Source organism: Aotus nancymaae, unplaced genomic scaffold, assembly GCF_030222135.1.
Source record: "Aotus nancymaae isolate 86718 unplaced genomic scaffold, 86718_ANA_hifiasm-v0.15.2.pri h1tg000049l, whole genome shotgun sequence".
NCBI classification, from domain to species: Eukaryota; Metazoa; Chordata; class Mammalia; order Primates; family Aotidae; genus Aotus; species Aotus nancymaae.
The window spans coordinates 30,285,927-30,312,453 of NW_026988463.1; the positions used below are offsets into that span (position 1 = coordinate 30,285,927).

General features: G+C 39.7%; 1 protein-coding gene and 1 pseudogene across 1 annotated transcript in view; both read right to left on the minus strand.

Annotated features, from left to right (window-relative positions):
* The window catches only part of LOC105734021 (zinc finger protein 724-like), a 52,733-nt gene extending 26,926 nt beyond the window's left edge, over positions 1-25,807 (minus strand). Inside the window, exon 1 of the mRNA XM_064362733.1 lies at positions 25,546-25,807. Within this exon, the coding sequence (XP_064218803.1) occupies positions 25,546-25,548 (3 nt within the window). The 5' untranslated portion in view covers positions 25,549-25,807. The remainder of the gene's footprint in view (positions 1-25,545) is intronic.
* LOC110568595 (uracil-DNA glycosylase-like) lies at positions 12-25,559 on the minus strand (annotated as a pseudogene).
* Positions 25,808-26,527: the final 720 nt, after the last annotated feature.

The window sequence follows — 26,527 nt, forward strand, 5'->3', positions numbered from 1 at the left end:
GTAGCCTTTGCTGTTTGTGGCTGAATACAGCTGTTTGTGGCAGCCTGGTTCGTGGCTGCTTTTTGGAGGCTTAAGAATTAATAGGAAAATTTTCAATGGAACTTCATAACTGCCAAAAACGTTAACAGCAGCTTCTCAAAAGAAACCAGTGGAAACAGGCCACCCCTCAGCTGCTGATCACAGCTCCTTCCAGTTGATGGGCTTCTTGCCAGACTTCCGCAGAAGCTCATTGGTCTTAGAAAAGTGTCTACATCCAAAGAGCCATCTATACACTGACAACGGGGAGGGATGAGCCATCTGCAGGACATGGTGCCGCTTCTTGCTTGGCCCACCCAGATAAATCTCCATGGCCAGGATGGACAAAACCCTCTATGTCTGTAGACAGCTCTTTATAAATGTTCTCCAAACTGGGCGGAGGCGGAACAGGCCTTTGAACACTAAAGCAGAGCCCGTGAGCTTGATTAGGTCCATGATATGGATCCTGTCCCAGGATGACAACCTTCACATCTCTTATGTCACACATCTGGGTCCAGGTGAAGACTTGGTGTTGGGGTAGATAAACTGTGTAATGCTTTCTTTCTTATGCAACAAATCCCATTAGCTTGATAAAATACGGTTTCCCGAACTCCCCCGCTAAGGTGCTTCTTCCAGCTCTCCCCGAAGCCCACTAGCACGTTGCAGGCCGCGAGTCTGAAGAGGGCCACGGCCTTGTTCCTCTGGATCTGGTCCAACTGCTCTGTGCTCAGTGGTGAGGAGGGTGGCCTCTCAGGCTCATCCTGCTCGGCCCAGGCCTTCTTGGTGGGGCTGGCCACCGCATCTCCGCTCTCTTCAGCCACGGCCACCACGCCAGTTCCCAGGTCAGCCGACTCGGGGCTGGGAGCGTGTCGCTTCCTGGCGGGGCTAGGGTAGAAGAAGGAGTAGAGCGTCTTCTGGCCGATCATCCCGGAGCCGAGGAGGCAGCGAATGCGTGCCGCCGGGGAACCCGCAAAGCTGGTCCTGGCTGTGGCGGTCAGCAATTGGCCAAGAACCTGTTTTTACCAGTTTTTCTGGCCCAGAAACACAAGAAATGGGCTGATAATGACTTAGCTAAGAATTACCTCTCAAGTTTGAATGACCTTATAAACCTCTTGGTAATTTTGTCCCCACTCTAGGTAATGTGATTCCAAAGGTTTGCAAAGGGTCCATAAGTATGTGTTTTAACCAAGTCCACTATCAATGCTGATGTTGCTCCCCCTGTGCTCATCATTAGAATTAGTCAGAGAAAACCAGCACAGCACAGAATCCCTTACACTCAGCTCTCTTGTCACAATATAAATAATTTTGGTACAAATGAAGACAATCAATCTCCATCCTACAATATCATATTATTTGCTGGATCTTTAGGAGGAAGTAATGTCTGAGTAAGTCTGCATTTGGAAAACAGCATGTACACAGGTATTAATGCAATGTTTATAAAGCAAGTACTATGTGATCAAGAGAATGTTACAGAGAACATGCTGGGAATAATGTATTATGAGATTTAATCTTCATAACACCCTGGGAATGGTACTAAGTGTCTAATAATTCCCATTATTTAAATAAAGGGCCCAGCATTTTTCTTTACTTTTCTCTTTCTCTGTAATTGGTTGTTAAAAAAATGTAGAGAATAAAAACTAAATATAGACAAATGAGAGGGATACCAAAAAAAAGAGGTTACTGTAGTTTAGAGAAATTGTTATTGGATTTATGTTTACTTTCTTGTTAATTGTTTAACAACTACTGGATCTGAAGGAATAGAAAAAATGTTGCTAAATGGAAAGTCTCTGCAAGCACTGGTTTTAATAGAAAATTTAAAAATTAAGACCTTAAAATATATACTTGTTTTTTTTTTCATTTATCTCCTTTTGTGTTTCAGGAAATTCTGCACAACAGCTCTAGAAAGGTAGCAGGATTCAGCTGGGCACGGTGACTCACACCTGGAATTCAAGCACTTTGGGAGGCCGAGGCAGGTGGATTGCAAGGTCAGAAATTTGAGAGCAGCCTGGCCAACACAGTGAAGCCCCATCTCTACTAAAAATACAAAAATTAGCTGGGTGTGGTGGTGTGCACTGGTGCTAAGGAGGCTGAGACAGAAGAATCACTTGAACCCAGGAGGCAGAGGTTACAGTGAGCTGAGATTACAGCACAGCACTCCAGCCTGGGCTACACAGCAACTCAGTCAAAAAAAAAAAAAAAAGAAAGAAAAAGGTACCAGGATTCACCACCCAAAACTCTGATTTTCTCTAATCAACTCTGTGAGGCAAGAACTCCAGGGTGGGGGCAAACCTAAATGAAGCCCCCAAATAAGGTGACTCTGAACAGAACTGGATCAGGCAGAGAACCCTATGTAGAATTCTGCTCTCTATGCCTCTGGGGGGCATTTGCAATTCTGTTTTTCTTAAATTTACCTAAGAGAAACAAATGCTAGAGTGTGTAATTTTTATCATTTTTAGTCACTGTGTCTTCAGTTTTATGACATATACTAATAGGCAATTAAAGAAAATCTTTTTTTTTTTTTTTTGTAAAGATGGGGTTTCACCATGTTGGTCAGGCTGGTCTTGAACTCCTGACCTCAGGTGATTCCCCTGCCTTGGCCTCCAAGGTGCTTGGATTACAGGCGTGAGCTGCCACACCCAGCCAAAACAAATCTTTTAAGATTTTTGTGGGTAATATTTTAAAAAATAAATATGTATTCTTAGCAAGAAAAATAAATACAAATAGTAATAGCAACTATTCTGTCCCTAAATATCTCTTAAGATAATGATATCAAAAGTCACAATAATATAAAGTGGCCCAAGTAAAGTCTAAGGTTTCTTGCACATTTATTTATTGCATCAATCATATAATTCTTTTTCTTTTTTGAGATGGAGTCTTGTTCTGTAACCCAGGATGGAGAGCAGTGGCATTATCTTGGCTCACTGAAACCTCCCCATCCCACATTCAAGCAATTCCCTGTCTCAGCCTCCCGAGTAGCTGGAATTATAGGCTACCACACCTGGCTAATTTTTGTACTTTTAGTAGAGACGGGGTTTCACCACCTTGGCCAGGCTGGTCTTGAACTCCTGACCGCATGATCCATCTGCTTCAGCATCCCAAAGTGCTGGGATTACAGATGTGAGCCACTGCACTCAGCCCCAACTATATGATTCTTAATTCAACAATGTATCTAGTTGCTAGTATTGACTAAAAGTTCCTGGATGGTAAAAACCATAACTGTTTCAAATATTTTCTGAATGGCCATAAAAAATTAAAAAACTAAAAATACTTTATCTGTTTGAGTCTCCAGACCTTGTTTTTTACCCAAGTACCAGGAAACTGGAGAAACTTTCATCTGGATACCAAAGACATCTTTTGTATGAGAGGAGGAACAAACACAGGCCGACTCATTTCTCTTACACTGAGACTTAGGAGAATTAACCACTCTTGTCTGACTGACACAGTTCTGCTTTGGATATCCTCATTTCTGAAAGGCACCCAGCTTATTGTGAGAGGGCTTCCAGTGAGTCTGGGCTGATGGCCCAATAGTAAGCCAGGCAGGGGAAACTCAAGCTTATTCTAAATAGAAAATGGAACCAGCCTGGTGTACCTCCAGAACATGGATTACCTTCTCCTGACTAGCTGGCTCTTGGGTAAGAAGAAGGAGAATAATATTGTACTACAAAATCACATTTTACAGGTAGGTGTAGTTGTGATTATGCTCTGGATACACTGTGGTCTTGATCTCTCACTCCTAAGATGCCTTTTTACACTTGCAGATTTTGCCATCAGATTCGGTTTACACCTGGAGCCTCTCACATAACTATAGCAGGTCACTGGATAAGAGCTGAAAAGCTCAAAGAGCCATGTTCTAAAAAAGAACTTTAAAATTTTACTGTTGACATCTCACAATGCAGAAAAGGCCTCTTGCTGGTTTTCAGTACATATTTAATTCTACGTCTGGCCCTGTTTTGTAATACCAGGCAGAGGCCAGAACTTATGTGCAGATTGTAGGTGGGATCAACCAGGCTCTGCATTCTTGGGTGTTACAGCAAATGGAGTACAATAAAATGAGAAAGCCCTTCTTACAGACTGCTCTAGTACATTCTAAGTGATATGTCTACCTAAAAGAAAAAAGCTGAGTCAACATGAATATGAGTAGACTGTGTATTTGGGCCAAACTTGAAGACTGTAACTTGGCAGCAAAGATATAAGCTGCCTGGAATCTATACTTTAATTAGCAGTAGTTACTAGTGAATATGCAAAGGTAAAAAAAGAAGGACAGAGAATGGGCTGATAAAAAAATTCTTATTTATTGGGCCGGGCGCGGTGGCTCAAGCCTGTAATCCCAGCACTTTGGGAGGCCGAGGCGGGTGGATCACGAGGTCGAGAGATCGAGACCATCCTGGTCAACATTGTGAAACCCCGTCTCTACTAATACAAAAAAATTAGCTGGGCACGGTGGCGCGTGCCTGTAATCCCAGCTACTCAGGAGGCTGAGGCAGGAGAATTGCCTGAACCCAGGAGGCGGAGGTTGCGGTGAGCCGAGATCGCGCCATTGCACTCCAGCCTGGGTAACAAGAGCGAGACTCCGTCTCAAAAAAAAAAAAAAAAATTCTTATTTATTTACAGAAATAACATTAATTACTCATTGGATATACACTGTCAAGATTTAGGGTTTGGGTTATGGTGTCCAGTGTGACATTAGTAGTTTAATTTATAGCTACTAATGGCAACAGCAAAAAGTTTTAAGAGATATAGTTCAAAGGTGAAAAAAAAAGACAAAATTCGTGGTGGCTCATGCCTGTAATCCCAGCACTTTGGGAGGCTGAGGTGGGTGGATCATGAGGTCCAGAGATCGAGACAATCCTGGTCAACATGGTGAAACCCCGTCTCTGCTAAAAATACAAAAAATTAGCTGGGCATGGTGATGTGTGCCTGTAATCCCAGCTACTCAGGAGGCTGGGATAGGAGAATTGCCTGAACCCAGGAGGCGGAGGTTGTGGTGAGCCGAGATCACGCCATTGCACTCCAGCCTGGGTAACAAGAGAGAAACTCCATCTCAAAAAAAAAAAAAAAAGACAAAATTGTGCTCTCATTTTAATGTCTCTCTGAGTCTGACAACAGAAGGAACTTGTTTTTCTCAAATAAAGGTTTTTTCCCCCCAAATCTCGAGATTCAGAATTTGAATCTGCAGGTTTAGGCCCTGGATTGCTGGAACAGCAACAGATGTTACCTGCATCTTTTTGGGCATTTTAGTAAGAGGAAATTTTTGAGCCTTTTAGCAAAAGGAGGAAGGGGAAAGTCCAGATTCTCATGTCTACATCTGATTACTCTGATTGGGTTTTTGGGCCAGCCTCATGGTCTATGAATCAGTTTCAGGTCTGAAACACAAGAGTCACTGAAAGAGGTAAAATGATTGATTGCTGCCCTGTGAAGTTTGTAAAAATCTGATCTAACCTCTCTAGAAGTGACTGTAGGAGACTACAGATAGCAAATACACAGAGACACAATTCTGCCTGCATATTCAGGGAACAGCATGCACTCTGCAGCACAATTATGAGTTTCCTGGAAGGCAGAGGGGGAAAGTCCTTGCTAGAGTTAAGCTTAGTTGGCACCTTATATGTTTATATCATTTCTGATGATTCTAGACAATATTTGGAAAGCATAATTAAAAGAAAAATTTTCTGCAGCCCCAGAGAAACTCCACAATAATAGAAAAGAGAAAAAACTGTTTTATTATGCAATTTAACTAGAATGTTACATATATCAAAGTCAATCTGCTTAAGACACTGCAAAGACAGAAAAATGGTCACCATATTTATTACACAAGTAGAAGAATTTATAGCACCATGTCACACATAGTTCATTCTAAATTCACCTGGTAACTAAGGTGGCCGTCCATGTATGCTAATTGGTTATATTCAGTGACAAAATGAACTTTTTACCTCTTCATGATAGAAGGCAATTTTGTAACTTGAAGCCAGATGCCTGCTGAAGGTAGACGCTCACTCTCCAACATAAATGGTTGAATAGGGTGCTACCTTTCTGGCTTTTTACATTTTAAAACAATGGCTCTCTACTCCCTGAGCACTAGGCTATAGCACTCCTGCTTGCCCACTCCTGGTGGCTAGTGTCCTTTCTTGATTCCTACCATCCAACACAGAGGCACATCTCACAGTACAGAGCTTACAGCTGATATCTCACATCTTATGTAAACCTCAGTTGCCAAAGCAGCACTCCAGTGCCACATTAGAGAGTGAAGCCTGAGCTGTAGGAGGGGAGCCTACAGTCCTCCTGGGTAGAACTGTAGCTTCCAAATAATGGGAATATCAGCAGTGCTTCAGCATCAGTTTCTAGTCATAATGGTGTCATAGAAAAAATACTGTTGGATTTCTAGCATGAGTCTAGACAGAGACAGATCCAAGAGCTCTCACTGTGACCATGCACCTCATTCACAGATGCCATGAGGTACGAAAAGGGCTTCTGAAAGACACCCAAAGCTTTAAAAAGGAAAACAACTCCCAGCCTGAGCAAGATTACATTGAAAAAAAAAGTTAAAAGCATCTTAAGAAAAACCTCAGATCACGTTCAAGATTAAGTCAGTCAGAAAATATTTTCCTAAAAGAAATTTATCTCTAAATACTCAAAGTGTACAGCTACTCTCAGCATGAGAAACATAAGCACTATGAAGAAAGGGGTTGTACTTTCAGCAGAATTTTGTTTCTCTTTTATCTCTGCTGCTCTGTCATCTCCTGCCATCAAATGTGGGATCTATATTGTAATACATCTAATAATTTCCACCAGCACTGTTTGATGAAGAATTGGACTCTGACTTTGTTCATATAGTGGAATATATTTAAGCTTGGAACATAGGTAACTGAAGAGCTATTATAGCATTTGGATGGCCACATCACTTGTGTTTATTTACCCTGTAATAGTTTATTTGTCCTGTAATAGTAGCATTCAAATTTAATAAAAGAAAAGACACTAAACTTATGCTTACCCATAGTTATCTCTACTAGATAAATTAATGAGTGCATCAGACTAATATCTCCTGTAACAATTTGGTAGTAAATTTATTTTGGATACTAGATACAAATATCTAAATATAAATAATTTTAATGTAGTAGTTGTAATGTATGTAGGATTTTAAAAAATTATGTTTAACCATAATTCAATTAATACAATTTATATTTCAAAAGTATTAATGACAGTATTAAAATAACTATTTAAGAAATGTATTTAGACCAGCCATGGTGGCTCATGTTGGTAATCTCAGCAGTTTGGGAGGCCAACGCTTGTGGATCCCCTGAGGTCAGGTATTCTGGACCAGCCTGGCCAACATGGTAAAAGCTTGTTTCTACTAAAAATAAAAAAATAAAAATAAAAAAATTAGCCTGGCATGATGGCAGGTGCCTGTAATCCCAGCTACTCAAGAAGCTGAGGCAGGAGAATCAGTTAAACCCTGGAGGTGGAGTTCGCAGTGAGCTGAGATCATGCCAATGCACTCAGGCCTAGGCAACAAAAGCAAAACGCCATCTCAAAAAAAAAAAAAAAAAAGAAAGAAAGAAAGAAAGAAAGAAATGTATTCAAAGTAAATATTGTGGCCTAATAAAGAACATTGTTTAATTTATGTAAATGCATGTTGTCTACAAACACTACATATTACTATGCTAATTGTTTTATAGATATAAACAGAAGCCAAAGTACAACTACAGACTCCACTGTTCAGTTTATATACTGAACTGCTTTTGCAGTATAGGTACTTCATCCTGTAAATATTCATTAGTTACCTTCGATAATCACTTTTCTATCAAACAAACTTAATCAGTATCCTTTAGACTTTATTATTTTGTAATGCTAAATTTAATCCCATCCTTGTGTTCAACTTTTGTGTTCTCTCAGAATGAGCTTTAAACTAAACAAATCTGCATCTACTTCAAAAGACTAAAAATAGAAAACATAAATCTTTGCCAAAGCAAAAATAGAAAGCAATAAATGTAAGGTCCTAAATGAATACAAACCTGAGTCCATAAGAATGAGAATTGGTTCATTTAGCTGTTACAATTATTTACACATATTTTCTGAAAAGCACAGAAAAAACCTACATACAATCTAAATGCTTTAAGGGCGATGAGCAAAATATCCCCCTGATTTTCAGATAGGAAATAAAGCCACTTATTTCTCATTTATGTTTTCTCCTAAAGAAGCCAGGTCTCTGGACATGTTTTTGAACCCTTAGACATCTGAATTTTAGTAGACACTGGATTCAGGCATCTAAGGAGTAGCCCTTGGCATACTGTGCACTTGAAAGAATGTTTATGGGGAAAAAAGCAGAAGAGAAAAAGTGTTATAAAAAGATTATGGTTGCATATGAATAAATCAAGTTCTTTGAGTCAGATAAAGGGACTTAGATTCTGACACAATAACTGTGGTAGACTACAACAACCCACAGACAATTAGACAGATTTTTAAGACAGAAAATTAACAAAGAAATTAGGACCTAAACTCAACACTTGACCAAATAGTCCAAATATACATCTACAAAACTCTCCATCTAAAATCAAGACAATATACATTCTTCTCATTATCATGTGGCACATACTTAATTTACTGACAACACAGATGAGCTCAGTGGCTCACACCTGTAATGCCAGCACTTTGGGAGGCTGAGGCAGGTGGATCATCTGAGGTCAGAAGTTTGAGACCAGGCTAATATGTTAAAACCCCATCATTACTAAAAATACAAAAATGAGCTGGATGTGATAATAGAAAACTGTAATCTCAGCTACTCGAGAGGCTGAGGCAAGAGAATTGCTTGATTTTGGGAGGCAGAGTTTACAGCGAGCTGAGATTGCATCACTGTACTCCAGCCTCAGTGACACAGTGAGACTCTGTCTTAAAAAAAAAAAATTGCCCACCCACACAATCAGAAATAAAATAATCCTCAGCAAATTCAAAAATTCCAAAATCATACCAATCACACACACAGACTACAGCTTAATAAAACTACAATTCAATTAAAAAAAATTGATACCATACAATTACATGGAAATTAAACCACCTCCATTTAAATGACTTTGGAGTAAATAATGAAATTAAGGCAGAAACTAATAAATTCTTTGAAACAAATGAGAAAAAAGATACAACATACCTGAATCTCTGCAACACAGCTAAGATAATGTTAATAGGAAATTGTATACCATTTAATGTTCACATCAAAAAGGTAGAAAGAGCTCAATTTAAACAATATCATCAATAAAAGAATGGGAGAAGCAAGAGCAAATCAACTCTCTAGCTAGTAGAAGACAAGAAATAACCAAAATCAGATCTGAAATAAAGGAGATTTAGACATTAAAAACTAAACAAATGATTAAGAAATCTAGGAGTTAAATCCTTAAAAGAAATACTAAGTTACACTTTACTAGCTAGATTAATGAAAGAAAAAAAAAGAAAAGTTTCAAATTTGAAATGACAAAAGGGACATTATTACTGACCCCACAAAAATATAAATAACTGTTGAAGTATAGAATGAACAGTTCTATGCACACAAACTAGAAAATCTAGAAAACAATGGATACATTTCTAGACAAATACATCCTCCCAAGAGTAAACAAAAAAGAAATTGAGTCCCTGAATAGACCAATAACAAGCTCCAAAACTGAATTTGTAATAAATAGCCTACCAACCAAAAAAAGCTCAGTACCAGACAGACTCACAGCTGAATTCTACCAGATATACAAAGAAGACCTAGTATCATTTCTACTAAAACTATTTCAAATAAATTGAGAAAGAGGGACACCTCACCAAGTCATTGTATAAGAACATCATTCTTATACCAAAACCTGGCAGAGATAAAATGAAAATAGAAAACTTGAAGCCAGTATCTTTGATAAACATTGATAAAAAAATCCTCAACAAAATACCAGCAAATCAAATCTAGTTGCACATCAAATAACTAATCTATTATGTTCAACTCTGTTTTATGTGTGGGATGCAAGATTGGTTCAACATACAACACAATACGGGCCTAGAAATAATGTCACACACCTACAACCATCTGACCTTTAAAAAAGCAGACAAAAAGAATTTGGGAAGATATATCTTTTTAATAAATGGTGTTGAAATAACTAGCTAGTACTATGTAGAAGATTGAAACCAGATTCCATCCTTAGTCCATATACAGGACTTAAACTAAAGACCTAAATGTAAAACTTAATGTTGTAAAAATAAATAAATAAATAAAAACACTGACAGATAATCTAGGAAATTCCATTCTAAACCTAGAAACTGGCAAAGATCTCATGATGAAGGTACCAAAGCAATTGCACCAAAAGCAAAAATTGACAAATGGGACCTAATTCAACTAAAAAGTTTCTTCACAAAAAAGAAACTATTAACAGAGCAAACAGACAATCTACAGAATAAAATAATAATAAAAATAAAACATTTGCAAACTACGCTTCTGTCATGGGTCTAATATCCAGAATGTATTAAAAAAAAATCTTAAAACAGGGAGATTTCCACCAAGATGGCCTAATAGGAACAGCTCTGGAGTACAATTCCCAGCGAGAACAACTCAGAAGGCAAGTAATCTCTGCATTTTTAGCCAAGGTACCAGGTTCATCTTAATAGGACAGGTTGAACAGTGGGTGTAGCCAAAGGAGGACAAACTGAGGCAGGGTGGGGTGTAGCCTCACCTAGGAAGTGCAATGAGGTGGAAGGCATTCCCTTCTACCCAACGGAGGCCACTGGGGACGTTCAGCCACTCCAGAGCCCCGGTTCCGATGCTGGCTTCCCTTGTGGTCTTTGTAGCCCACAGACCAGGTGATTCCTGCATGTCAAGATGCACTGCAAGTTTTCAGGGCAAATCTGGGCTGCTGATTCAGCTGCCAACGTGCATTTCCAGCAAAAATCTCTGCAGCTGTTTTGACTGGTGCCTGGAGCACCTAGAGCACCTGAGAGACAGGGTCAACCATACACCTGAGAGAAAGGGGGTTGAAGGCAGGGAGCCAGGTGATCTGGCTCGGCGGGTCCCACCCCTACAGAAACAAGCAAACTGAATCCCACTGGCTTGGGATTTTCACAGCCAGCATAGCGGAAGTTTGAGCTCGACCTGGTCAGTTGAGATCCATGGGAGGAGCGACATCCGCCATTACCACGGCAGCTCTACCCTTACCTGTGTAAACAAAAGCACAAAGAAATTTACACAGCAGCTGGAAGGAGCCCAAAGCAGGCGGCAGCTCAACAATGCCTCTGCAGGCAGACTGACTTGACTCCCTTTTTGCTGAGCAGAACATCTCTGATAAAGAGGAAGCAGCCTGTCAGAAACTGATACATAAAGCCACACCTTCCCAGGACAGAGCACCTGGGAAAATGACCGGTTGAGAGTTTTGTGCAGCAGACTTAAACGTTCCTGCCCACAATCTTTAAAAAGAGTAATGAAGCTCCCAGCACAGCATCTGAGCTCTGACAAGGGACAGACTGCCTTCTCAAGTGGCTCCCTGACCCCTGTATATCCAAAGAGTCACCAGACACAGGAGAGCTCTGGTTGTCATCTGGTGAGTACCATTCTGGGATGAGGCTACCAGAGAAAGGAACAGACAGCAATCCTTGCTGTTCTGCACACCCTGCAGGTAATTCCCAGGCAAGCAGGGTCTGGAGTGAACCTCCAGCAGACCTGCAGCAGAGGGGCCTGACTGTGAGAAGGAAAACTAAAAAACAGAAAAAAATAATCTCAACATCAACAAAAAGAATGTCCACTCAGAGACCTCATCCGAAAGTCACCAACTTCAAAGACCAAAGGTAGATAAATCTATGAAGATGGGAAGAAACCAGCACAAAAAGGATAAAAACACCAAAAACCAGAATGCCTCTCCTCCTCCAAGGGATCACAACTCCTCACAAGCAAGGGAACAATACTGGATGGAGAATAAGTTTGACAAAATGACAGAAGGAGGCCTCAAAATGTAGACAATCACAAACTTCTCTGAGCTAAAGGAACATGTTCTAACCCAATGCAAGGAAACTAAGAACCTTGAAAAAAAGATTAGATGAAATGCTAACTAGAATAACCAACTCAGAGAACATAAACGACTTGATGGAGCTGAAAAACACAGCACAAGACCTTTGCAAACCATACACAAGTTTAAATAGCTGAGTTGATCAAGCAGAAGAAAGGATATCAGAGATTAAAGATAACTCAGTAAAATAAAATGAGAAGGCAAGATTAGAGAAAAAAGACTTAAAAGAAATGGACAAAGCCTCCAGGAAATATGGGATTATGTGAAAAGACCTCACCTACATCTCATCAGTGTACCTCAATGTGACAAGGAAAATAAATCCAAGCTGGAAAACATTCTTCAGGATATTATTCAGGAGAACTTCCCCAACCTAGGAAGGCAGGCCGACATTCAAATCCAGAAAATATAGAGAACACCACAAACATATTCCTTAAAAAGAGCAAGAGCATATAATCATCAGATTCACCAAGGTTGAAATGAAGGAAGAAATGCCAAGGGCAGCCTGAGAGAAAAGTCAGGTTACCCAAGACCATCGACACAAGGAAGAAAGTGCATCAACTAATGGGCAAAACAACCAGCTAGTATCAAAATGGCAGGATCAAATTCACACATAACAACATAAAGCTTAAATGTAAACAGCCTAAATACCCCAATCAAAAGACATAATCTGGCAAAATGGATAAAAAGTCAAGACCCACCAGTGTGCTGTATTCAGGAGACCCATGTCACATGCAAAGACACATACAGACTCCATATAAGGAGATGGAGGAAGATTTACGAAGCAAATGGAGAGCAAAAATAAAGCAGAAATTACCATCCTAGTCTCTAACAAAACAGATTTTAAACTGACAAAGATGAAACGAGACAAAGAAGGGCATTACATAATGGTAAAGGTATCGATGCAACAAGAAGAGCTAACTATCCTAAATATATATACACCCAATTCAGGAGCACCCAGGTATATAAAGCAAGTTCTTAACAACCTACAAAGAGTCTTAGACTCCCACACAACAATAGTGGGAGACTAATACTTCACTGCCAATATTAGACAGATCAACAAGACAGAAAATTAACAAGGATATCCAGGACTTGAACTCAAATCTGGACTAAGTGGACTTAATAGACATCTACAAAACTCTCCCTCCCAAATCCACAGAATATATATTCTTCTCAGCATGACATTTCACTTACTCTAAAACTGACCACATAATTGGAAGTAAATCACTCCTCAGTAAATGCAAAATGGACATCATAACAACCAGTCTCTCAGACCACAGTGCAATCAAATTAGAACTTAGTACTAAGAAACTCAGGCAAAACTGTACAATTACTTGGTAACTGAATAACCTGCTCCTGAATGACTACTGGATAAATAATGAAATGAAGGCAGCAATAAAGGTGTTCTCCAAAACCAATGAGAATGAAGTCACAATGTACCAGAATATCTGAGACACATTTAAAGCAGTGTCTAGAGGGAAATTTATAGCAACGAATGTCCACATGAGAAGCAAGGAAAGATCTAAAATTGATACCATATTGTCAAATTAAATGAATTAGAGGAGCAAGATCAAACAAATTCAAAAGCTAGCAGAAGACAAGAAATAACTAAGATCAGAGCAGAACTGAAGGAGATAGAGACACAAAAAAAACCCTTCAAAAAATCAATAAATCAAGGAGCTGGTTTTTTGAAAAGATCAACAAAATAGATAGACCACTAGCAAGGCTAATAAAAATGAAAAGAGAGAAGAATCAAACAGATGCAACGAAAAATGACAAAGGGGATATCACCACAGATTCCACAGAAATACAAACTATCATCAGAGATTACTACAAACAACTCTTTGCACATAACCAGTAAATCTAGAAGAAATGGATAAATTACTGGACATGTACACCCTCTAAGACTAAACCAGGAAGAAGTGGAATCCCTGAATAGACTAATCACAAGGTCTGAAGTTGAAGCAGCAATTAATAGCCTACCAACCAAAAAAAGTCCAAGTCTAGACAGGTTCACAGCTGAATTCTACCAGACGTAAAAAGAGGAACTGGTACCATTCCTTCTGAAACTATTCCAAACAATACAAAAAGAGGGAATACTCCTGAACTCATTTTATGAGATCAACATAATCCTAATACCAAAACCTGGCAGAGACACAACTAAAAAAAGAAAATTTCAGGCCAATATCCATGATGAACATCGATGCAAAAATCTTCAATAAAATACTGGCAAAATGAAAGCAATAGTACATCAAAAAGATTATCTATCATGATCAAGTAGGCTTCATCTGGTGAGGCAAGGCTGGTTCAACCTATGCAAGAATAAATGTAATCCAGCACATAAACAGAACCAAAGACAAAAACCACATGACTATCTCAATGGATGCAGAGAAGACATTCAACAAAATTTAACAGTGCTTTATCTGAAAACTCTCAGTAAACTAGAAGCATTCCCCTTGAAAACGGGCACTAGACAAGGGAGCCCTCTCACCATTCCTATTCAACATAGTAATGGAAGTTCTAGCCAGAACAATAGGGCAAGAAAAGGAAATAAATGGCATTCAATTAGGAAAGGAGGAAATCAAATTGTCTCTAACTGCAGAAGACATGATTGTATATTTAGAAGGCCACATTGTCTCAGCCCAAAATCTCCTCAAGATGATAAGCAACTTCAACAAGGTCTCAGGATAGAAAATCAATGTGCAAAAATCACAAGCATTCTTATACACCAATAAAAGACAAACAGATAGCCAAATCATGAGACAATTATCATTCAAAATTGCTAAAAAGAGAATAAAATACCTAGGAATACAACTAACAAAGGACATGAAGGACCTCTTCAAGGAGAACTACAAACCATTGATCAAGGAAACAAAAGAGAACACAAACAGATGGAAAAGTATTCCATGCTCACAGTTAGGGAAAATCAATATCGTGAAAGTGGCCATACTGCCCAAAGTAATTTATAGATTCAATGCTATCCCCATCTAGTAACCATTGACCTTCTTCCCATAACTGGAAAAAACCACCTTAAACTTCACATGCAACCAAAAAGAACTCACATTGCCAAGACAATCCTAAGCAAAAAAAAAAAAAAAAAAAAAACACAGCTGGAGGCATCATGATACCTAACTTCAAACTATACTAAAAAGATACAGTAATCAAAACAGCATGGTACTGGTACCAAAACAGAGATATAGACCAATGGAACCAAAAATAGGCCTTGAAAGTAAGTCCACATACCTATAACCATCTGATCATTGACAAACCTGACAAAAACAAGCAATGGGGAAATAATTCCCTGTTTAATAAATGGTGTTGGGGAAACTGGTTAACCATATGCAGAAAGCTGAAACTGGACACATTCCTTACACCTTATATAAAAATTAACTCCAGATGGTTTAAAGATTTAAACATAACACCTAACACCATAAAACCCTAGAAGAGGCCAGGTGTGGTGGCTCACACCTGTAATCCAAGTACTTTGGAGGCCAAGGCAGGAGGATCACCTGATGTCAGGAGTTCAAGACCAGCCTGAACAACATGGTGAAACCCCATCTTTAAAAAAAAAACAACCCCAAGAAGAAAACATAGGCAATACCATTCAGGACATAGACACAGGCAAGGACTTCATGACTAAAACACCCTAAACAATGGCAACAAAAGCCAAAATAGACAAACAGGATCTAATTAAACTTCAAAGTTTCTGCAAAGCAAAAGAAACTATCATCACAGTGAACCAGCAACCAACAGAATGGGAAAAAATTTTTGCAAACTACCCTTCTGACAAAGGGCTAATATCCAGAATCTACAAAGAAATAAAACAAATTTACAAGAAAAAAAGAAACAACCCCATTAAAAAGTGGGCAAAAGATATGAACAGGCACTTCTCAAAAGAAGACATTTATGTGGCCAATGAACATATAAAGAAATGCTCATCATCATTAGTTGAGAAATGCCATTCAAAACCACATTGAGATACCATCTCACACCAGTTAGAATGGTGATCATTGAAAAATCTGGAGACAACAGATGCTGGAGAGGCTGTGGAGAAGTAGGAACACTTTTACACTGTTGGTGGGAGTGTAAATTAGTGCAGCCATTGTGGAAGACAGTGTGACAATTCCTCAAGGACCTAGAAATTGAAATTCCATTTGACCCAGCAATCCCATTACTGGGTATATACCCAAATGATTAGAAATCATTCTATTATAAAGACACATGCACATGTATGTTCACTGCGGCACTGTTTACAATAGCAAAGACTTGGAACCAACCCAAATGCCCATGAAAGATAGACTGGATAAGGAAAATGTGGCACATATACACCATGGAATGCTATGCAGCCATAAAAAATGATGAGTTTGTGTCCTTTGTAGAGAAATGGATGAACCTAGAAACCATCATTCTCAGCAAACTGACACAAGAACAGAAAACCAAACACTGGATGTTCTCACTAATAAGTGGGTGTTGAACAATGAGAACACATGGACACAAGGAGGGCAACATCATACACTGGGTTCTCTTTGGGGGTGGGGTGCTAGGGAAGCAATAGCAGGGGGTTGGGAGGTTGGGGAAGGATAATATTAGGAGAAATATCTAATGTAGGTGAAGGGGGGATGGAGGCAGCAAACCACCATGGCATGTGTATACTTATGTAACAATCCTGCAAGATCTGCACAGGTACCCCAGAACTTAAAAGTTAAAAAAAAAAAAACTCAAATAAGTTTACAAGAAAAAAAGAAAACAACCTCATTAAAAAGTAGGCAAAAAACATGAACAAATGCTTTTCAAAAGACATACCTGTGGCTAACATGCATATTTTTAAAAATGTTCATCACTAATTATTAGGGAAATGCAAAGACAAACCGCTATGAGATACCATTTCACACCAATCAGCAATGGCAAGGTTGTTTAAAAAAAAAAAAAGGAAAGAAAATGCTTATATACAGCTGGTTCGAGTTTGGTTCAACCATTGTGTAAAACAGTGTAGTAAGTTCTCACAGAACTAAAAACAAAATTATCATTTGATCCAGCAATTTTATAATATAAATTATTCTTTCAAAAAGACACATGCACTGGGCATGGTGGCTCACACCTATAATCCAAGTACTTTGGGAGGCCGAGGTGGGCGGATCATGTGAGATCGGCCTGACCAACATAGAGAAACTCCGTTTCTACTAAAAATAGAAAATTTGCCAGGTGTGGTGGCACATGCCTGGAATCCCAGCTACCTGGGAAGCTGATGCCGGAGAAATCGCTTGAACTTGGGAGGCTAAGGTTGAGGTGAGCCAAGATCACATGATTGCACTCCAGCCTGGGCAACAAAATTAAAACTGTCTCAAAAAAAATAAAACAGAAAATACATGGAATCTGCTGGTTACGGTGGCTCACGTCTGTAATCTCAGCACTTTGGGAACCCTAGGAAGGCTGATCACCTAAGCTCAGGAGTTTGAGACCAGCCTGGCCAACATAGTGAAACCCCATTTCTAGTAAAAATATAAAAAAGTAGCCAGGGGTGGTGGCATGTGCCTGTAATTCCAGCTATTCGGGAGGCTTAGGCAGGAGAATCGCTTGAACCCGGGAGGCGGAGGTGGCAGTGAGCCAATATCTCACCATTTCACTCCAGCTTGGGTGAAAAGAGTGAAAATTCATCTCAATAAACAAACAGACAAACAATAACTACAACAGAAAACCACACAAAGACATGGAATCAAACTAAAGCCCTATCAATGGTAGACTGAATAAAGAAAACATGGTATAGATGGGCATGGCAGCTCCTGAATCTAATCCCAGAAATTTGGGAGGCTGAAGTATGTGGATGGCCTGAATTCATGAGTTCAAAACCAGCCTAAAAGACAGGGCAAAACCCCATCTCTACAAAAATGGCAAAAGAAATTATGACGTGTGCATGATGGTGTGCACTTGTACTTATAGCAATTTGGGAGGCTGAGGTAGAAAGATTGCTTAAGCCCAGGAAGTTGAGGCTGCAGTGAGCCAAGATTATGCCACTGCACTCAAGCCTGGATAAAAGAGTGAGATCCTTTTTTGAAAAAAGTAAAATAACATAAAATAAGATTTAATAAAAACAAAATATGTACATAAACATTATGGAATAATGTGTGGTCATAAAAAATAGCAGGATTATGTCCTTTGCAGCAACATGGAAAACTAATGCAGAAACAGAATGCCAAATGCATATTATTATTTAAGAGTAAGAGGTAAATAATAACACATGGACACAAAAAAAGGAGCAGACACTGAAGTCTAGTTGAGGGTGGAGGGTGAGAGGACAAAGAGGATCAGGAAAAAAAAAGAACCTGTTTGGTGCTATAGTACCTCAGTGATAAAATAATCAGCATGCCGAAGCCCATGACAGAATTGTACCTATATAACAAGCCTGCACATGTATCCCTGAACCAAAAATAAGAGTTAAAATGAAGAAAAAAAATCCATCTGTGGGAGAGATATGTAATGTATGTGGAAGAGACGGTCTGTGCTACAGATAGTGGCCCAGGTGGAGCCGCACTCTGGTTTATTTCTGTGTCCATGCAGGTAGATGAGAATACAAACAGATGGTCCAGAACCCTAGGTTGGTGGAGAAAACAGGTTGCTGCTGCAGATTGAGTGTCTGAGGATAGGCATATGCCAGACTTGTAGATACTTTAAGTAGGTTTTTGGCAAGAAACAACAGGATCAAAAACCCTGTGGTGAAATTTCTAAGTGTGTTTTCTTGTCCTCGGAGGGCTGTAGACACAGCAATGTCTAGTGGGTATGTTTGTGAGTGGGTGAAAATCCTGTGTTGGTAGCTGTGGGAAAAGGGGGTCTGCTATCAGAACTCCTTTCTTCTAAGTTTTCAACTGTCTTTCACCCTGAGAGAAGACCTGGAATCACAGGACAATGGCGTGACAGCCTGTATTCAGGAAACTACAGCCTCCATTCCCAGACACCCAGAGTTCCACCTTTCCAAGCCAAGCCAGGCCTCTGTGACATCTTTATTTTGGCATCAATTCTGTAAAGTTTGCTGAACACCAAGCAATTCTCCAACACCAACTCGTTGTCTAATATTTCAATTCTGACACCACCCAGAGTCAGCACAGATTCTGATTCAGAGCTCATTCCCACAACATTGTCCTTACTGTAAATGCCAGTCACAAACCTTATGGGCTCATCTATGCTTCTGAGTTACTGTTGAGAAATTGGAGACTTTGATAATATCCCTCAAGTTCAATAATTTGATAGAGCTACTCACTGAACTCAACAAAACACTCTAGTTATGTTTACCAGTTTATTCTAAAAGATACAACCCAGGACAAGTCAAATGGAAGAAATGTATAGAACAAATAAAAAGATGGGCAGAATGAAGCACACAGATAATCCAGGTGAATAGCTGTGATTAATAGAATTCTCCAGCCTTTGAGTTCTCCAGGAACAGTTCATGGAAAGAAACACCCTTCCCATTATGAGTTAGATGGTGCTCTCTTTTCTTACCTTTCACATAGCCAGACACAGGCTCTCCACATTTTCTTTTTTTCATTAAAAAAAAAAAAAAAGCTGAATTTGTCTTCAGTGATCAAAATAAAATACTTCTTAATCAAACTTTACTCAAATTTATCTCCATTCCTCAGACTCTACCTCAGTCTGAGCCAACATCCAAATAAATGTATGTTATGACTCTCCTAAGAACATGCTAACTTCAGGGTAAAACACTCTCTGACATAAAATCTGATTATTCACCCTCCATTTGCCATTCCCCTTGAACCTTCTTTTTAATCAGCTTTGCTCCTCCCTATGAAAGAAAGCCCTTGTCTGCCTAAATTTTGCAATATTTATAGATCTTGTAGTTGGTACTTACTCCTGTTGCCATATTCCTCAGGAATTCAATTTTTATTTTTTACTTAAATCTGACTGCTATATTTTACAAAAGCTAGAAACTGCCTCAAAACAGTAACAACTTCACCTTCAGTAAGATTCTCCCAGTCTCCTTTCATCTGCCCGTGGACCCTCAGCTTTCCAAGGCTTTGAAGCGTCTCTCAGTATGAAGGCTTCTTCCATGGCTGAGGTGAGCAGCCTGAGACACCTGCACAGGAGGCTTCTCAGAAAAAACTAATTGGACCTTTAATAACCTCTTTATGCAGGTTCACTGTTAGCCTTAGCTCAGAGTCACTGGGCTCAGGCTTTAATTTTCATCTCAGAGTTGTTCACTTGGCTTTTCAAACAGTATGTAACATTCAGCAAAATTACTCAAACACAGTATTAACATAAGGGAAGGAAATTTTAAGGTGTCTACATTTCATACCTGGATAAGAAAAGCAAAAGTATCTATTTCTTTCAAACAATAAATGTATTATTGGATTATTTTAAATAAAAATCATTTAGTAAACAATTAGTCATATGGTAACACTTCTAAGGCAACCAAAATTGAGTATAAAACTTAGAAATCAAGGTAATGGGATAGAGAACAGGGATAGTCACCGTCACAAATGTACCTTGCAAGAAGAGGACCTAATGTTTCCATCAATCTATGTAACTCAATTTTGTGGAAAGGTATTCATTTTCTACAGCCAAAATGCAAGAGAGATTTCTCCTATTCTTTTCCTTCATAGCTAGCATTCTGAATGCTAAGTCTTAAAATTGTTTGAAATCCCCAACCCATAAGGAACACACCTGAGAAAATTTCAAAACTCATGTTGGGGGGAGAGATCCAAGATGGCTGATGATTAGCAGCTCGGGCACGTACCTCCCAGTGAAAGCTCAAAGAACGAGAGGACGCCACACTTTCAGACGAATATTTGTTGCTCACGGACCAGGAGATTCCCAGTGGAGGAGCCCCACGGGTCGCCAGGGCGACTCTTGTGGCCGGCGTGGTGGTTTTGCTGGTGCCTTAGCACGCCAGTTCTTGGTGCAGAGTCCGGAGATTCCCGGGCAGAAAAGCACCATCAATCTTAACACCACTGTTTTGGCCGGCTCAGTGGATTGCTCAGATCTCGGCGCAGGGAATCAACAAGTTGGACGTTCAGAGACCCAGTTAGAAAGCCGGTAATTATAAAGACGACAGACGGACAAATATATAATGAAGGGAAGAAACCAGCGTAAAAAGGTAGAGAATACTCAAAATCAGAATGCCTCTCCCTCTACAGGGTATTGCAATTCCTCATCAGTAACGGAACAAGGCTTAATAGATTACACGTGTGTTCCAATAACAGAAGCAGGTTTCAAAACGTGGGTGATAAGAAACTTCTGTGAATTAAAAGAACTTGTTCTAACCCAATGCAAAGAAACTAAGAACCTTGAAAAAAGGTTTGACGAACTGTTAACGAGAATGGATAATTTAGAGAAGAATATAAGTGAATTGATGGAGCTGAAAAACACAACACGAGAACTTCGCGAAGCATGCACAAGTTTAAACAGTCGAATTGATCAAGCAGAAGGAAGGATATCAGAAGTGGAGGACCAGCTCAGTGAAATGAAACGAGAAGACAAGAATGCAGAAAAAAGGATGAAAAGGAATGAGCAAAGTCTCCAGGAAATATCGGACTATGTGAAAAGACCTAATTTACGTTTGATAGGTGTACCTGAATGTGATGAAGAGAATGAATCCAAGTTGGAAAATACTCTTCAGGATATCATTCAGGAAAATTTTCCCAACCTGGCAAGGCAGGGTAATATTCAACTCCAGGTAATACAGAGAACACCACAAAGATATTCTTCAAGAAGACCAACCCCAAGGCACATAATCGCCAGATTTATTAGGGTTGAAATGAAGGAGAAAATACTAAGGGCAGCCAGAGAGAAAGGTCAGGTTACCCATAAAGGGAAACCTATCAGACTTACAGCAGATCTCTCAGCAGAAACCCTACAAGCCAGAAAAGAGTGGGACCAATATTTAACATCCTTAAAGAAAAGAACTTTCAACCCAGAATTTCCTATCCAGCCAAACTAAACTTTATGAGCGAAGGAAAAATTAAATCTTTTGCGAACAAACAAGTACTTATAGAGTTCACCACCACCAGGCCTGCTTTACAAGAGCTTCTGAAAGAAGCACTATACATATAAAGGAACAACCAATATCAGCCTTTCCAAAAATATATCAAAAAGCAAAGAACTTTAACACAATAAAAAATTTACATCAACTAATGAGCAAAACAGCCAGCTAGCATCAAACGCCGGTATTAAACCTATATATATTTTAATTGGATAAAAAGCCAAAACCCATCGGTATGCTGCATCCGGGCCCATCTTACATGCAACAATACAAAAAGACTCAGAGAGAAGGAGGAAGATTTACCAATCAAACAGAGAGTAAAAATAAACTAATAAACAAAAAACAGGAGATGCAATTCTCGCCTCTGATAAAGTAGACTTTAAAGCAACAAAGATCAAAAGAGGCGAGGAATGACATTACATAATGGCAAAAGGATCAATGTAACAAGAAGAGCTAACGATTCTATAGATCAACGAGATAGAAAATTAACAAGGATATTCAGAACTTGAACTCAGACCCGGAACAAGTAAACTTAATAAACATTTATAGAACTCTCCACTTCAAATACACAAAACATACATTACCACCTCACACCTATTCCAAAGGTGACTATATAATTGGAAGTAAATCACTCTTCAGTAATCGCATAGCATTTCATAGGTTTAAATTAAATATTGGTTGGCTGTTTGTTTGTTATCTTCTTCCCTTATTCCTTCCTGACTACATCATTAAGTATAATTATCAGTATAAAAGAGCTTTTCAATACCCATTACTAAATTGCATTCTAGCCTGGGCAAGAAAGCAATACTCCCATTCTCTCTCCCTCTTTCTTTTCCTTCTCCCTCCTCCCCATTCTCTCTCTCTCTTTCTCTTCCTTTTTCCTCCTTCCTATTCTCTCTCTCTCTTTAAAAAAAAAAAAAAAAAAAACTCATGTTGGGAAAGAAAAAGGTAAATGAGAATTTTTAACAAATGAAAATATATAATGAGACTTTTTTTTTGTTTATGAAAGCCATCTCTTTTATGCCCTTTGCAAATATTGTTTTTCTTTCTTTCAAGCCCTACTAATAAAACATAAGTTACAATTAAAAACTGAGGTCCAAGTAAGTGAACAATCTTTTAAAGGTGTCAAATCCAGAGAGTGGCAGTGTTGATTAAAAAACAAATGTGCCTTACTCATGTGTCAAGTAAGGCCATTCAATCACTTGAGAGACTCTCCACTCCATCCTGCTCACTTAAGTGCTCCATAACCACCCGATCAGGAGATGTTGCACTATGTTTGCACCAGTGAGTGCCCCAGATACATTTCACTTCGCAAGATCTGACACATCTCACTGGGGTCAGGTTGTTTCCGACATTTGGAATGCCTTTTTTTTTCCCCACAAATTTTAAAAATATTTTTCTTTAACTATATTTATTTCACATTTTTTTCTGCCCCCTTAAAAAAATCCAAGGGGCAGAAATTATTTCCATGTTATTCCCTCAATACCAGAATCTGATTGGCAGACCAGAAATGTGTCTCCCAGAAATGGAAGCTGGATTGGGTAAAAACAGTTTTAATGTCTCAAGGGTTTAGCTTTTCAAAAAACAGAGTACCCCAGGAGATTCCTGTCAGCTCCATGGCCTCCATCTTCTTCCTTGATAGGCTACATTCCATACCTCAGGTTGTCCTATGAGAGAAAATAACCCAGGAGCTGATATTCACTAGACACTCCAGTAGACATAACCATGCTGGGTATCTTCATTTATCCCAAAACAGTACTGAAACCCAGGACCAGGTTGGCTGAGGAAAAATAATCCCAAAATTTTTTGAAGGGAATCCCTGACCCAAAAACATTCTGGTAAAATTTCTGTACCTAGAGAAGATAAAAAGAACAGAGGAACTTAAAAAAAAAAAATACAATGTCAGGGGATTACTCTTTACTTTCTTCTCGGGAAATATTTTTCAAAGAGAAAACACATCTTTGTAAAAGTCCTATCCAATTCTTTGTCAACAAATGATTAATTAATGGATGTGTGCAGTAGCTCAACCCTGTAATCACAGCACTTTGAGGCTTAGATGTGCAGATCACTTGAGGTCAAGAATTGGAGATCAGCCTGGCTAACATGGTGAAACCCCGGCTCTACTAAAAATACAATTAGCCAGATGTGATGGCACGCACCTGTAATCTCAGCTATTCAAGAGACTGAGGCAGGAGAATCACTTGAACCCGGGAGGCAAAAGCTGCAGTGAACCGAGATTGATCCACTGCACTCCAGCATGGGTGACAAAGTGAGATAACATTCTAATTTTTTAGAATGATTAATGAAAATCTGGTATCCAAAATGTACACTAAAGGGCAAATAGCTGATAATGTGAATTAGGGAGGGGAAATTGGCATTTGGTAATGTCAAAAATAATTGGAAATGTATTATTTTACTGCAAGCCAGAGTTAGGATGAAGGAATGCAGGGTGGGAGTGGAAGGTAGACTTGAGAGGTTGCTTGGGATACATGTGAAAAACGCAGGAGAAAATCATTCCCCAGTGGTGTGTGAAAATAACTAAGTGGCAGGCAATGAGACTGACGTGGCTCTAGTCTGGATTTTTTTCACTTAAAAAAAAACTAACTCAAGTGCATTTTTTGTTTGTTTGTTTTTGGTAAATTGCTACATTGGGGGGAAAAATTCAGACTTACCAACTATAAACCGTCAATTAACCTCTGATTGCATAACCAGGAAATATGGAAGCTCAAGTGGAAATTGTCTGGTCTCCATATGCAAGCCTGGAGCTCGAAAGTCTGAAGTCCTGAACTTGTGATCTTTCTCTGTAACACCCCCGCCCCGCAAAAAACTACCCCAACTTATAAAGCCAATTCACAACTTAGCCCCTTCACCTTTTCCCACTCCATAACTGAGTTTGCCATCCTCGCTAATCGCCCATCTAAGCTTCCCCGACCAGCCCCTCACCCAATCCTGCCATCCTAACTGTTCTTATGGTAATGCAAATACCTCTCACCTAACACCGCCCTTGTAACTGAACTTGTGATCTTACTCTGTAACACCCCCGCCCCGCAAAAAACTACCCCAACTTATAAAGCCAATTCACAACTTAGCCCCTTCGCCTTTTCTCTCTTGGATACAAGCAGGCCGCTGTTTAAATAAATTATTTGATATTTTTGCGGTGACTCCAATAAATTTTTCGTTAAAGGGAGACCAAAAGCTCTTTCGATTTATGAACCTCACACCCCGAGTCAGGATTCTCCCCTGACGACCCTCCCGTGGTCCCTGCACAATCGAGGGCAGATACGGCGCGGTGGGTGCAGAGCTGCCCAAACGGGGCTCCAAGCCACTGTGTAGGCAAGAGACAGACAGGACGCCCGGGGTCCCGCCTTTCTGCCCAGCCGCCATCTTAACGCTGAAGGGGACTGAAGGCCGAGCTGCGCCAAGGTGAACTCGGCCTCAGATTTTGGAGCTGACTGCAGGGGGCCTGAGTCCCGCTACAGCCACTTCTGACCGCTTCCAACCAGCCCCTTCCCACTCTCAAGATGTCGGATCCCGCACTCTCACCATTTCGAGGTTTCCAGCGGCTCCTGGCGTCTCAGCTGTGGATCTCTCAATACCTGAAGGTCACAGGACCACACAGACTGGATCTCCAGGAGCGGAGGACACAGACCAGCAAAGGACGCAGATCAGCGAAGACGATAAACGGAACTCTGACTGCAGGAGACAAAGAACCCGCCAAATCCCGGAAGCCGTCCTGTGTACTTTCCAGCTACGTGCCTTGTTGGACGGTTCCTAGAGTCTCTGACTAGATAAGGCTTAAGTTCCGCCCCCTTTAGTCCCTGATTGACAGAAGATTTGACCAGACACTGGGCTAAATGAAGAAAGAGTGACAGCCTGGGCCGCAACTTTTTCAGGCAGAGCTTCCTCCCTGAGCTGAGCCAGGACCAACCAGGAGGGTATTTGCATTTAACCTTGTGTATAAGGTGATATGCATTTATAAATAACATATTATATGACTAGTCACAAATGGATAAGGTGATATGCATTTATAAATAACACATTATATGACTATTCACAAGTGGAAAGAATCTAATAACGCTTATCTAACAATTTCAGATTTTATAAACTTCCTGACTTCTGGTCCTTTGAGCAGGCAGCTTGAGATTTTAAAAAGGAGGCAATCCTGTGATGCAAAATGTGAGCCAAATGTGAATTTTTAAATTTCTATTAGCCAAACATTTTTATTTTGTTTTGTTTTATTTTTATTCATTTAATTTTTTGAGACTGAGTCTCACTCTATCACCCAGGCTGAGTTCAGTGGCACAATCTCGGCTCATTGCAACCTCCACATCCAGGGTTCAAGTGATTTTCTTGACTCAGCCTCCTAAGTAGCTAGGATTACAGGCTCCCATTACCACACCCGGCTAATTTTTTTGTATTTTTAGTAGAGACGGATTTTCACCATGTTAACCAGGCTGGTCTTAAACTTCTGACCTCGGGTGATATCCTTAACTCAAAAGTGTGGGAATTACAGGCATGAGTCATC